General features: G+C 41.1%; 1 protein-coding gene across 2 annotated transcripts in view; it reads left to right on the top strand.

Moving 5' to 3' along the window:
* Nucleotides 1-15,207, top strand: part of PLCB1 (phospholipase C beta 1) — an 879,212-nt gene that overhangs the window by 594,852 nt on the left and 269,153 nt on the right. For both annotated transcript variants that reach the window (XM_043479648.1, XM_043479649.1), the window contains exons 5-7: nt 11,128-11,207; nt 12,963-13,016; nt 14,043-14,118. In XM_043479648.1, coding sequence (XP_043335583.1) covers nt 11,128-11,207; nt 12,963-13,016; nt 14,043-14,118 — 210 coding nt within the window. The remainder of the gene's footprint in view (nt 1-11,127; nt 11,208-12,962; nt 13,017-14,042; nt 14,119-15,207) is intronic.

The following is a 15,207-nucleotide window of genomic DNA, read 5'->3' as shown; positions in this document are numbered from 1 at the left end:
TTAAATATCTCACTGTGTGATTGTGAGGATTAAATGAGTTAGTTACTTACAAAAACTTAGAACAGTGCCTAGCCCACACAACTGCTAAATCAGTGTTTTAAATACAGTAAAGTAGACTTATCATTTTTTTTTTATCTTCTTCAACTGTATGTTCAGCCGCCTAAAATTATTTAGGACAAAATGATAAAAAGCATAGTATCTAAGAGTATAGGATTTGGATCCTAAGAAACTAAGAAAGATAGATCACTATCTAACCCCAAACTTGTTTTATTAGCTCTGGGGATATAAATAAATTTGATAAAAGCTTTGAAACCTTAAATTTCCATCTGTAAAATTAGGCTAATAACAGTACATGCCTCCAAGACAATTACTGTGAGAATTAAGTTGTCGGATGCAAAGTATCTATTAATAGTAAATAGTAGGTGCCTTGGTACCTAGTAAATACTTCAGTTCATTTCAGTTCAGTTCAGTTGCTTGGTCATGTCCGACTCTTTGCGACCCCATGAACTGCAGCACGCCAGGCCTCCCTGTCCATCACAAAATCCCGGAGTCTACCCAAACCCATGTCCATTCAGTCGGTGATGCCATCCAACCATCTCATCCTCTGTCGTTCCCTTCTCCTCCTGCCCCCAATCTTTCCCAGCATCAGGGTCTTTTCCAATGAGTCAGCTCTTCACATCACGTGGCCAGAGTATTGGAGTTTAAGCTTCAACATCAGTCCTTCCAGTGAACACCCAGGACTAATCTTTAGGATGGACTGGTTGGATCTCCTTGCAGTCCAAGGGATTCTCAAGAGTCTTCTCCAACACCATAGTTCAAAAGCATCAATTTTTTGGCACTCAGCTTTCTTCACAGTCCAAATCTCACATCCATACATGGCCACTGGAAAAACCATAACCTTGACTAGACGGACCTTTGTTGTCAAAGTAATATCTCTGCTTTTTAATATGCTGTCTAGGTTGGTCATAACTTTCCTTCAAGGAATAAGCGTCTTTTAATCTCATAGCTGCAATCACCATCTGCAGTGATTTTGAAGCCCAAAAAAATAAAGTCAGCCACTGTTTCCACTGTTTCCCTATCTATTTGCCATGAAGTGATGGGACTGGATGCCATGGTCTTAGTCTTCTGAATGCTGAGCTTTAAGCCAACTTTTTCACTCTCCTCTTTCACTTCCATCAAGAGGCTCTTTAGTTCTTCTTCACTTTCTGCCAGAAGGGTGGTGTCATCTGCATATCTGAGGTTATTGATATTTCTCCCCACAATCTTGATTCAAGCTTGTGCTTCCTCCAACCCAGCATTTCTCATGATATACTCTGCATATAAGTTAAATAAGCAGGGTGACAATACACAGCCTTGACACACTCCTATTGCTATTTGGAACCAGTCTGTTGTTCCATGTCCAGTTCTAACTGTTGCTTCCTTACCTGCATACAGGTTTCTCAAGAGGCAGTTCAGGTGGTCTGGTATTCCCATGTCTTTCAGAATTTTCCACAGTTTATGGTGATCCACATAGTCAAAGGCTTTGGCATAGTCAATAAAGCAGAAATAGATGTTTTTCTGGAACTCTCTTGCTTTTTCGATGATCCAGCAGATTTTGGCAATTTGATCTCTGGTTCCTCTGCCTTTTCTAAAACCAGCTTGAACATCTGGAAGTTCACGGTTCACATATTGCTGTAAATACTTAAACAATACCAATGAGAGTAACTGAACATTGTGAAACAATTGTTAGTAATATTAAGCAAACGCATAAATCCTGTGGCAAGAATGACAGAACTGAAATAACTTTAGAACTAAAAGTGTAGTAACTTTGTGAAGCAAAAGGCAGGGGAGAAAGGGAAAGTTGTACCAAACTGCACAAAGAGTTCCAAAGAATAGCAAGGAGATAAGAGAGCCTTCTTAAGTGAACACTGCAAAGAAATAGAGGGAAACAATAAAATGAGAAAGAGTAAAAATCCCTTCAAGAAAACTGGAGATATCAAGGGAACATTTCATGCAAGGATGGGCATGATAAAGGGCAGAAACAGTAAGGAGGTAACAGAAGCAGAAGACATTAAGAAGAGGTGGCAAGAATACACAGAAGAATTATGTAGAAAAGGTCTTAATGACCCAGATAACCACAATGGTGTGGCCATCCACCTAGTTCAAGACATCCCAGCGTGTGAAGTCAAGTGGCCTTAGGAAGCATGACTACGACTCATTGGGAAAGACCCTGATGCTTAGAAGGATTGAAGGCCAAAGGAGAAAGGGGCAGCAGAGGATGGAATGGTCAGATTGCATCACTGATTCGATGGACAGGAATCTGAGCAAACTCCGGGAGACAGTGGAGGACAGAGGAGTCTGGCACATTGCAGTCCATGTGACAAAGAGTTGGACGTGACTGATCGACTGAACAACAACTTTTTGACAGGTTTGGAAAACTTAATAGTGTCAAGACTGGGATCTCAGTAACAACCCAGAGTGAGGGAATTGCAGAAGTCATCTTACAGAATAAATGCATTTCAACTCCAGATGAAATTCCATGACAGGTGATCTTTAGATCTGTTTTCTCTAGCTCAGGCCTCTGTAGTCCTCATCAGAAAAAGAAATTGATCCTAAGGCAGAAAACTTAACTTAAAGAGCTTCAGGATTTAGACAGCAGGGGCTGAACCCAGCTTAGTGGCAATCATCAGAACTTTGCCTTTGAAAGTTGAAATACAAATCCTTCAGATTAAATAAGAAGCCATCCTTCCAAAGCTATACTACCTAGGGCCCAGCACTGGATTTATGAGAACACTGCCAGAGTAGGATCTATCTACCCTGAAGCAAAGCCTGTGTCATAATCTCATGATAAGCCAAGGCTGCTTTAAGCTGCTTTGGCCACACTTCTTAACCACATTGTTCTTAATAGAGCTGGAAGGGCTTTTTGGTTATTTGAAAGTTAATAGCCAAAATAATTTCCTTCTTTGCTTGGGAAGCAAGTAGTCAAAGATTAGAGTAATGCTTCCTAAGTCAGGTCCTGGAGCAGGTTGCTCCTGAAAGTGCTGCCCCTGGCCCAGAAGAATGCTTAAACTTTAACATGCATGAAAAAAATAAAGGTTTCTTGGGAAAATGCAGAGTTTGAGTCAGATGATTTGGTGTGGAGCTTAAAGTCCAACGTTTCTATCAAGTTTTCAGTCAGGGCTGTAAAACCTCCTACTTCCAGCATGGCCTACTGCTGGGATACAGATTCTCTGCCACCCAGTCCCCAGCATCCACGTCAGCATCTATCTACACAACAACAAGGATGATTGTTTAAGTGATCTGTATGCACATGAAAGTCTTAGAAGCCTGGTTCCACAACCTATACGAACCAGTTCTCAGATCCTGTAGTTACCCATCTCCCATTTACACAGTGTAGTTAATTCTGGTACACAGATGCCCTGGAACTTGCTATCCTGCTGCCCATAGCAGTGCTCTGCCCAGGTCCCCTCCAACCATTTCACCAATTTCACACACAACACCTCTGTGGGGACTGGCTTTAATTTTCAACAACCTGCACCCATGTCTCTCTAAATGCCAGAACCCCCTTTGCTACCAAGGAAAGCAGGAAAGGCCTGGGGATTGTCATCCCCTTCAGCAGCCCTGACCCAAGACTGACAGGCACAGTTCAGTTCAGGTCAGTTGCTCAGCCGTGTCTGACTTTGCAACCCATGGACTGCAGCATGCCAGGCTTCCCTGTCCATCACCTACTCCTGGAGCCTGCTCAAACTCATGTCCATCAAGGCAGTGATGTCATCCAAACGCCTCATCCTCTGTCGTCCCCATCTCCTCCTGCCCTCAATCTTTCCCAGCATCAGGGTCTTTTCCAGTGAGTCAGTTCTTCCCATCAGGTGGCCAAAGATTTGGAGTTTCAGCTTCAGCATCAGTCCTTCCAATGAATATTCAGGACTGATTTCCTTTAGAATGGACTGGCTGGATCACCTTGGTTGGATCACTCACCCTTGGAGAGCCCAAGGGACTCTCAAGAGTCTTCTCCAACACCATATTTCAAAAGCATCAATTCTTCGGCACTCAACTTTCTTTATAGTCCAACTCTCACATCCATACATGACTACTGGAAAAACCATAGCTTTGACTAGATGGACCTTTGCTGGCCAAATAATACCTCTGATTTTCAATATGCTGTCTGCGTTGATCATAGCTTTTCTTCCAAGAAGCAAGTGTCTTTTAATTTCATGGCTGCAGTCAACATTTGCAGTGATTTGGAGTCACCTCCCCCCACCAAAAAAAAAAAAAAAAAACCAAAGTCTGTCACTGTTTCCATTGTCTCCCCATCTATTTGCCATGAAGTGATGGGACCAGATGCCATGATCTTAGTTTTCTGAATGTTCAGTTTTAAGTCAACTTTTTCACTCTCCTCTTTCACTTTCATCAAGAGGCTCTTTAGTTCTTCTTCACTTTCTGCCATAGGGTGGTGTCATCTGCCTATCTGAAGATACTCCCAGCAATCTTCATTCCAGCTTGTGCTTCATCCAGCCCAGCATTTCTCATGATGTATTCTGCATATAAGTTAAATAAGCAGGGTGATAATATACAGTCTTGACATACTCCTTTCGCAGTTGGGAACCAGTCTGTTGTTCCATGCCCAGTTCTAACTGTTGCTTCTTGACCTGCATACAGATTTGTCATGAGGCAGATCAGGTGGTCTGGTATTCCTGTCTCTTGAGGAGTTTTCCACAATTTGTTGTGATCCAGTCCACACAGTGAAAGGCTTTGGCGTAGTTAATAAAGCAGAAGTAGATGTTTTTCTGGAACTATCTTGCTCTTTCAGTGATCTAGTGGATGTTGGCAATTTGATCTCTGGTTCCTCTGCCTTTTCTAAATCCAGCTTGAACATCTGGAATTTCACAGTTCATGTACTGTTGAAGCCTGGCTTGGAGAATTTTGAGCATTAATTTGCTAGCATGTGAGATGAGTGCAATTGTGTGGTAGTTTGAACATTCTTGGGCATTGCCTTTCTTAGGGATTGGAATGAAAAGTGTCCATTTCCAGTCCTGTGGCCACAGTTGAGCTTTCCAGATTTGCTGGCATATGGAGTGCAGCACTTTCACAGCATCATCTTTTAGGGCTTGAAATAGCTCAACTGGAATTCCGTCACCTCAACTAGCTTTGATTGTAGTGATGCTTCCTAAGGCCCACTTGATTTTGCATTCCAGGATGTCTGGCCCTAGGTGAGTGATCACACCATCATGATTATCTGGGTTGTGACGATCTTTTTGTATAGCTCTTCTTTGTATTCTTGCCCCCTCTTCTTAATAGCTTCTGCTTCTGTTAGGTCCATACCATTTCTGTCCTTTATTGAGCCCATCTTTCCATGAAATGTTCCCTTGGTATCTCTGGTTTACTTGAAGAGATCTCTAGTCTTAACCATTCTATTGTTTCTTCTATTTCTTTGCACTGATCACTGAGGAAGGCTTTCTTATCTGTCCTTGCTATTCTTTGGAACTCTGCATTCAAATGGGTATATCTTTCCTTTTCTCCTTTGCCTTTCACTTCTCTTCTTTTTACAGCTATTTGTAAGGCCTCCTCAGACAGACATTTTGCCTTTTTGTGTTTCTTTTTCTTGGGGATGGTCTTGGTCACTGCCTCATATACAGTGTCACAAATCTCCGTTCATAGTTCCTCAGGCACTCTGTCTATCAGATGTATTCCCTTGAATATATTTGTCACTTCCACTGTATAATCATAAGGGATTTGATTTAGGTCATACCTGAATGGTCTAGTGGTTTTTCCTACTTTCCTTAATTTAAGTCTGAATTTGGCTCATGATCTGAGCCATAGTCAGCTCCTGGTATTGTTTTTGCTGACTATTTGGAGCTTCTCCATCTTTGGCTGCAAAGAATATAATCAATCTGATTTTGGTGTTGACCATCTCACGATGTCCATGGTTGAGTCTTCTCTTGTGTTGTTGGAAGAGGGTGTTTGCTATGACCAGTGTGTACTCTTGGCAAAACTCTATTAGCCTTTGCCCTGCTTCATTCTGTACTCTAAGGCCAAATTTGCCTGTTACTCCAGTGTTTCTTGACTTCCTACCTTGCATTCCAGCCCCCTATGATGAAAAGGACATCTTTTGGGGTATTGTTCTAGTAGGTCTTGTAGGTCTTCATAGAACCATTCATCTTCAGCTTCTTCAGTATTACTGGTCAGGGTATAGACTTGGATTACCATGATATTGAATGGTTTGCTTTGGAAACGAACAGAGATCATTCTGTCGTTTTTGAGATTGCATCCAAGTACTGCATTTTGGACTCTTGTTGACTGTGATGGCTACTCCATTTCTTCTAAGGGATTCTTGCCCACAGTAGTAGATATAATGGTCATCTGAGTTAAATTCACCCATTCCAGACCATTTTAGTTCACTGATTCCTAAAATGTCAGTGTTCACTCTTGTCATCTCCTGTTTGATCACTTCATATCTGCCTTGATTCATGGACCTAACATTCCAGGTTCCTATGCAATATCGCTCTTTACAGCATCGGACCTTGCTTGAATCAACAGTCACATCCACAACTGGGTGTTGTTTTTGCTTTGGCTCCATCTCTTCATTCTTCCTGGTGTTATTTCTCCATTCTTCTTCAGTAGCATTTTGGGAACCTACCAACCTGGGGAGTTCATCTTTCATTATCTTATCTTTTTGCCTTTTCATATTGTTCATGGGGTTGGATTCTCAAGGCTAGAATACTGAAGTGGTTTGCCATTCCCTTCTCCAGTGGACCACATTTTGTCTGAACACTCTGCCATGACCCGTCTGTCTTGGGTGGCCCTACACGGCGTGGCTCATAGTTTTATTGAGTTAGACAGGGCTGTGGTCCATGTGATCAGATTGGTTAGTTTTCTGAGATTGTGGTTTTCAGTCAGTCTACCCTCTGATGGAGAAGGATAAGAGGCTTATGGAAGCTTCCTGATGGGAGAGACTGACTGAGGGGGGAACTGGGTGTTGTTTGATGAGTGGGGCCATGCTGAGTAAATCTGTAATCCAACTTTCTGCTGATGGGCCGGGCTGTGTTCACTTCCTGTAGTTTGACCTGAGACCAAACTGTGGTGGAGGTGATGAAGATAATGGTGACCTCCTCCACAAATCCCAGGCACTGCTGCATTCAGTGCCCCGACCCCGCAGAGGCCCCCGCTGACCCACGCCTCTGCCAGAGACTCCTGGACACTCACGGACAGGTCTGGGTCAGTCTCTTGTGGGGCACGGCTCCTTTCCCCTGGGTCCTGGTGCACACCAGGTTTTGTTTGTGCCCTCCAAGAAGGTTAGGCACAGGGATTGTCAAACTCCAGCTCCCTTTCTGCTCATCAGAAAATTCAAGTTTGGGTGGTGTTGTACACAGGGAAGGGTTATGCCAAAGTTACCATCTGCGGAGTTTGCTTGGAGTCTCACCCTTCTGCCTTCTTCCCTTCCCAGTCCTGCTCACTTCCTGGTAACGTTGCCCCAGAGCACTTCATAATCAATGCATTTCTCCTAAATCCTGTCTCAGCATCTGGGGAACCCAAAGTAAACACATGCTGTTTTTTTGTTGTTCGGTCGCTAAGTCATGTCCAACTCTTTGTGACCCCACGGACTGCAACATACCATGCTGTTTTAGCTCCATATAATATGGACTGACACCAGTACCAACCAAAGATTGTGTTGTTTCTAAAGTTGTCTTGGTCATTGCTTGAGACCCTGAGTCTTTGATTCAGTCTGGATCAGATATTCTGCATACCTCATAAGGCTACAGGAAATCAGTGAATTCTAGAAATTCCATACTTGGATATTTAGATGCTCACATTCTGAGAACGTGATGAAATAAGTTTTGCTTTACTTTCTGAATGAGCTGCGACTGTGCAGTGAATGTGGTGATGATGCAGTCCTTCAACTGGCTTTATAAAGGACCCATAGAAAGAACAAAGGATCTAGAAGACATGTGCTCACCAATAATGTAGACACAACTCCCAACTATGTGTGACTGTTGAGCCCTTGAAAGGTTGCCAGTGCAAATTAAGAAGGGCTGTAAGTGCAGAATGCATACCTCATTTCAAAGATCAAGAAAAGAAAAGAAAATAGCCCAGTAATCTTATGTTGATTATATGGCAAATAATATGTTTGAAATATTGGGTTAAATAAAATTTATTATTCAATTTATTTCACTTGTTTATTTCTACCTTTTAAAAAAGTGGCTACTGGAAATTGTAAATTATTTGTGTACCTTCATATTTCTATTGAACTGAGTGTAATAGAGGTCTTAGCTTTCAACCTTAAATGTCAGACCAAATTAAATCTCCCCAGGTCTTCATAATACCTTCACTGTACCTATTTCTGGTGTGCAATTGGCCACGAGTAAATATACAAAATGGTACGCTGCCCTCAGTTATAAATAATTTTACCAATGCATAACATTGCCATGGACTTCCCTGGTGACTCAGATGATGAAAAAGAATCTGTCTGCAATGTGGGAGACCTTGGTTTGATCCTTGGGTTGGAAAGATCCCTTGGAGAAGGAAATGGCAACCCACTCTAGTATTCTTGCCTGGATGATTCCATGGACAGAGGAGCTGGCAGGCTACAGTCCATGGGGTTGCCAGGAGTCAAACATGACTGAACAACTAACACACACACACACACACACACACACACACACACACACAAGGTTGCCTTGGAGTTGGAAAAGTCTACAGTTTGACCCCTAACCTGGAAAATATTGAGTATTATACTAGAAACATATTTTGAAAATCAGTGCCAGTAATTATTACTCTTAGTTTAAAATAATCTAATATGAGGACATTTTATCTTAAAGCTATTAATAGTTATTCCAAAGTTTTTCTCTGTGTCTATCAAATTTGCTTCACTGGCAGCTCTTCTGTACTGTCCTCCCCAAGCCCTCCACCAACAATCGGTAGAGTGTCAATACTTCTCACCTGGACTGTGACATCTTCATAGTTGAGTGCCCTCTGTCTCATTTCTCGGCCTCAAACCCACCTGCACTGGTTACCACATTACCTCTGTAATCCACTGTCCAGCTCTACCTTCACCCTAAAAGAAAGGCCTTCAATGATATTATAATTTTTGCCAAATTCTCTCCAAAACACTAAACAGACATTAAATGCTTTCTGTACTGTCATGCCAACTCTATTTTTTTTTTACTGTGCCCCACAGCATGCAGAATCTTAGTGTCTGGCCCAAGGATAGAACCCACATCTCCTGCAGTAAAAACATATAGTCTTAACCAATGCACCACCAGAGAAGTCCCCAAACTCTACTTTTCTTTTTTTTTTAAATTAATTTCCCCCCCAACTCTACTTTTCTTGTTACAACTTCCCTTCTTTTTTCCAATTCATTTTAGGCTACTCCCCCTTCTCACTAAATCCTGCCAGTAAGTTATAACCCACAGAATAATGTAAATCCTTTTACAGCACATAGGGTGTTGTTATCTGAGATTTTTCTTTGAAGTCCAAGTTATTTCAGGTGATAATTTAATTGGCTTGATCACACTTATTTGTGCAAAATTGATCTGTGCTTAATGTGCATGTTTTTTGCTTAATTTTATATAACCTCAGGATTTAAAAGTCTTCAAGGAAAATTCAGTTCAGTTCAATTGCTCAGCCATATCCAACTCTTGGACTGCAGCACACCATGCTTCCCTGTCCATCACCAATTCCCAGAGCTTGCTCAAACTCATGTCCATCACATCGGTGATGCCATCCAACCTTCTCATCCTCTGTCATCCCCTTCTCCTGCCTTCAATCTTTCTCAGCATCTTTTCCAATCAGTCAGTTCTTCACATCAGGGGGCCAAAGTATTGGAGCTTCAGAAAATTAAGAATTGGACACTCAAGAAAATTAAGAATCTTTAATTTAAGGAGTTACATATCTACACTCGAATGGATAGGAGCATCTGTCATTGATAACTATTTGTGTGGCAGTTTTTACTGCACTGATTTTTTAAAATAAATTCAATATTTTAAAATAAAAACAAACACACAAAACTCTGCTTAGAGTGTCGCTTTCCCTGCCCCATCACTTGGTACCCCAAGTTTTACCTCAGTTGTTTCTGTGTTACATGATAGCATATTATTTGCGTATTTTCATAAACCAGGAGGCAAAACACAAAATAACAATAAAAACTATAGTAGAAATAACAAAATTAGATGGAAAAGCTGTTGAACATTGAAGAGGGAGCCAAGTCAACTGCAACATCAGATGATTACATTACTTAGCTCTTATCTCATCTTCTCTTAGAGACTTTTTTTCCAGCCCAGAATGTTAATTGAGTGTTCAAAATCATCACCCAGAATAGAACTTCAGCTTTTTTATTGTAGATTTGTTCTTTTGCATTTTTTTGGATGCCAAGAGAAATCAGAGGTGGATGGTGTGAGGTAGGGATTGGGATTAGGGGAGCAGTAAGGAGTGGACAGAGCTGGGGGGAGGGGATGGTACTGAGTATTATGTGACATTGGGACTGCGGCTAGTTGAGAGACTTCTAGAACTGTAATTAACATTTAAAGATTCCCTGGTGTAGCTGTTTTGGCTTGAGTAGTAAAATAGGAAGACCTTCTTTGCAGACATGTTGAAAATATGCATATGTGCTAAGTCGCTTCAGTCATATCCGACTCCTTGCTACCCTATGGACTGTAGCCTGCCAGGCTCCTCTGTCCATGGGATTCTCCAGGCAGGAGTACTGGAGTGGGCTGCCATTCCCTCCTCTAGGGGCTCTTCCCTATCCAGGGATCAAACTTGCATAGGCAGGTGGGTTGTTTACTACTAATGCCTCCTGGAAAGCCCTGTTGGAAATATAATTGACTACATTTTAAAATTCTTTATGTGTTTATAATGCAAGGAAAAGAGTGAGACATACTTGGTTATTAAAGGCAACATATCAGTTCTCTATCTGTAGGTATTTTAAAAAGCAGATAAAATTTTGCTTATGGGTAAAGAACATTTTCTTAGGAAAAGAGTAGTCATTCAGGGATTTGAATTTAATTATGTCATTTTAACAGAGGGAAAAAAAAGAGAAAAAACCCTTAGGCATACAAATTGAACTAATTTGTCTTCCTAGTAGCCTTGCTAAAAACATATGTCTAATGACTGCACAGTATTTAAGCTAATGAAAGTGTGAATCATATTTTTCAGGAATGGACAAATGAGGTTTTCAGTTTGGCAACAAACCTGCTGGCCCAAAACATGTCCAGGGACGCGTTTCTGGAAAAGGCGTAAGTAGCTCTAATTTTATTGCAAAGGGTGTTGCTTCATCTGAGTCAGTTTCCTTTCTCCTTTGTGAGTCTTTTGTTTATGCTGCACTGGCTTCTCACATTGATAAACATAAATTTCCCTCTGGGACTTGTTAGAGAACTGATAGGTTCACTGCTTGGAATTGGAAGACTTCCAGTAAAGATCGCTCTTTCCTCTCAGCCTTGCATCTGTGTTACACTGCGCCGGCCTGAATGTCAATGCCTTTGACACGCAGTGAGGAGATGCTTCTAAATCCTGGCAACTACACCCAAAATCAAAAACTATTCATCTCAGAGAGTCGTCAGCCCTACATCTGCCTGCGTTGTATCAATTATTAATCTGAGGAAGCGAACGAACAACATATGGGACTCAATTCTCCAGAGTCTAGGATCTCTGATAGAGGCAACTTAAATCAGTAAGCTGATGTCCTGATTCCTGTCCCTCTAGACAATCACAGCAACTGTTAATAAGAAAAGAGAAAAAGAATGTAAAGGGAAAAGCAGAATGAAACGAAAAAGAAAAAAAGCAAATCAGGAGTACCCAATCACTCTCGAATTACCCAGTCTTTCTGAAATTTATTTGACCAAGGAAAATAACAGTTTCTGCCAGATGAGCAAGTAGGAAAGCTGGTTGTGATCAGTTTGGACACTGGATGTTCAGAAGGCTGGAAAACATTGAAATCAGAACCACAAATGGAAACATTACTAGGTGGTCCTCTTTTTATTTAATAACTTTCTGTCTTCCCTCTTCTGTAAGACATACCCATCATTCCAAACCAAAGACTCCAGTCCACTTTTCTTTCATACTCTTCCATGAGTTTCTTTTGCTATTAGTCAGGACTTGATGGGTGTACTCAAATGCTCTTTCGTGCCATCCTCTCATCTCACTAGTTTGTCACCTTCAGGACCCTTTCTACATGCCTTCCCCTCTCCTCCTCCCTTTATTCCTCTTTTTTTGTTGTTGTTTCAATTGTCTTCTTATCATTCTTCACCTAACAGACTTTCTGGAAAATCTGCTGTGCCACACAGAATGTTGGTGGAAAGTGACACGTAGACATAGCACGTTACAGCTAGTAAAACAGCTAGTTAGCTCGTCATACCTGTTGCAAATGTCCACTTCCAACAGGCATCTCCCCGTGAATAGCTGCTGTGGTCATTCCAGAGCACGCCTTTTGGGGAACACACTGTAAGCATTTATGTTGCATCCACACCTAGGAATGGAATGGCTGTGTGCATGAGCAGTTGGTGGTCCCAGTTTATATACCCATCAAAAGAGTTTGTAAGCTCTCCTGTCTTCTCTTTGTCTACACGCCCAGAAGCAGTGAAAGAGATAAGTGCAGTTTTACATTCACACAATGGGATACCGTACAGCAATGAGAGTGAAAGATTCACAGTGAAAAGCAAATATATGGATGGATCTTGAAAATATAATGTTGAGTGAGAGAAGCCATAAAAGAGTGTGATTCTATTATGTAAAGTGCAAAATTAATGTGAATGTTTAAAGTCTGGATAATGGTTTGCTCCTGGGGGACCAGCTGTGCAAAGGGCATGAGAGGGGCTCCTGGGATTCTATTAAAATAAGAATATTCTTTTTCTTGATCTGGGTGCTGATTGCAGAAACTTGGACAATAGGTGAAAATTCAGCCAACTGTACATATGAAAGAGCCTTTTTCTATGCATTTTATTCTTCAATGAAAATTTAAAAAAAAATTAAACAGTTTTCTGCTTCTCCAACAGGTATACTAAACTTAAGCTGCAAGTCACTCCAGAAGGACGCATTCCTCTCAAAAAGTAAGCTGTGTGAGCGATTCCCGTTATTTTCTATTTCTGTTTCCTCAGAGATCTGAGTCTGTGCCGTGGCTCTGCTTTGGTCCAGGGGAGCCTGGAGGTGTGTGGTGGCCCAGTCCCCCCACATGCACCGTGTATGCGTCCTCAGAGATGCTCCTTGTATGCATCCTCAGAGGGGCTTCCTGGGCTCCCTCCTTCCCTGTGGCATCACTTTCAAGGAACACCAAAGCAGGAAGGGGGTGCAGGGGATGAGAGGCCTTTGCTGTTAAACCTAAAAGAACATCTGAGACTCAGATCTAGTATAGGAATGGAAATTAGGCAACCGTGATGCCTCTTTCTCCCAAGATGACACTAGCCTTGAAACAAGGGTTGCAAACTCCAATGTCAACAGAAGTTAGGCAGGGAACATCCATGACAAAGCAGGCCAGGGGCAGGAAGGAAGAGTGAAGGATGAAATCTGTCTCAAAGAGACGAGGATAACTCAGCTCTACCAGATTCCCCATGGGGCTGGTGGTTTGCAGGTGATAGATTTCCTAATGTTTCAATAGAGCCCATAAATCCAAATTATTAAACTGTCCATTATCTAAGTTATATATTTTAAAGCAAAATCACTGGCCAAAAAAAGTGCAGTTCTAGACCACAGTCAGTCAAAATCCTTCAACTTTTGACAGCTACCGGTGAGCTTCTGCTCATAAAAAGTTTTTTAATAATAATATTAGCAATGTATACTTTCAGAGCAGTGGTAGCAGCAAGGAGACAAAATTCTTAAGATATTTATTTTAAAACATCATACTAGAAGCATTTTTAATGCAATGTTTTTTAATCGGGTCATCATCATTGTCTCAAAATATTAATTTGCTTCTAGACACTTTGATTTTGAAAAGCACACACGTAGATCTTGCAGAGCACAGATGCTGATCCTGGAGCGAGTGCTATGTGTTCCGTCTTTGGGGACGAGGTTTGAGCGAGTGGGGTGTTGTGGCCCGCGGCATCCGCAGCCTCTCTCACCTGCGTGCCTTCCCTTCACAGCATATACCGCCTGTTCTCAGCAGACCGGAAGCGAGTCGAGACAGCTTTAGAGGCTTGTAGTCTTCCATCTTCAAGGGTGAGTATGATGCCTTCCTAAAATTACCACTGCTTAATAGCTCTGGATAAGCATACTAAAATATATCGTGACCCACTATTATCCAAACATTTTTAAAGTTAAGAATATGACTTATTTGTTAATATTTACAATATATAGGTCACTATATATCTTTTTCAATCCCGTAATCCCAGTGTCTTCAATAAGAAAGCCCCTTGTTCGTTGTAAATTTTTTAAAAAATAACGAACTAATGCCAAAAATGTATTGGCCAAAAAATATTAACGTTATCAAGAATTTAAGCTGCTCATTAATAACAAATCCTTTCTATATGTTCCTTGAGATATTAACTGATGATTAAGAATTATGATTAGGAGGATTTTAAAATATTAATTTCATTTTATCCCCCTTTTAAAAGTCTAGGTTTAAGACTGATAAGTTAATAAACAGAGTAAATAAATGTTATTTACGTACTATGCAGGGCAGTGGTCAAAAGGCTTTGTGAAGGATCAAAACATTTTGAATATTGCCTACATTGCACCTAAGTGACACATAATGAGAGGACTAGGATGTGAGATGCTTTTGGTTTTTCGCCTAGTGATTTGAGGCACTTAGTATACATTAACCTCCTAAAAAAAGTAATTTGCCTTTATTTCAATGCATTTCTACATACCTGGTTCTAAAAAAATTTACTGTTGTTTCTGGGGTAACTGGGTATATTGCATAAAACCTTTTTCTTTTCCTCTATGTAGAACACTCCTTTCTGTTACGAATTATTTTTATCCTGGTATCTAAGCAACAAGTAAGCAAAAATAACACTTATACCCAAGGAAGAACCTCTGAGTCTCTTGAAACATACTGGCAACATTGAAGTTGCACTGAATGAAGTTGAGAAAACATTCTTAAATTGTGAATAAGTTATGAAAAGTGTCCAGAGCTGTTGCCTTGGCCAGTTCTTCTTGAGAATATTTTTGAAAAAAATGAAACGTATTAAAGACTTTTGTAGGTAACAGAAAAGAAAAGAGTGACGTTTGCTGTTGGTTTCTTGCTGTCTGAGGAAACAGTTGCTGATGCGGCAAACACTGGACAGAACCATGAAAGGGCTCCCCAAA

Source organism: Cervus canadensis, chromosome 10, assembly GCF_019320065.1.
Source record: "Cervus canadensis isolate Bull #8, Minnesota chromosome 10, ASM1932006v1, whole genome shotgun sequence".
NCBI lineage: Eukaryota > Metazoa > Chordata > Mammalia > Artiodactyla > Cervidae > Cervus > Cervus canadensis.
This window is presented reverse-complemented; position numbering and strand designations above follow the sequence as displayed.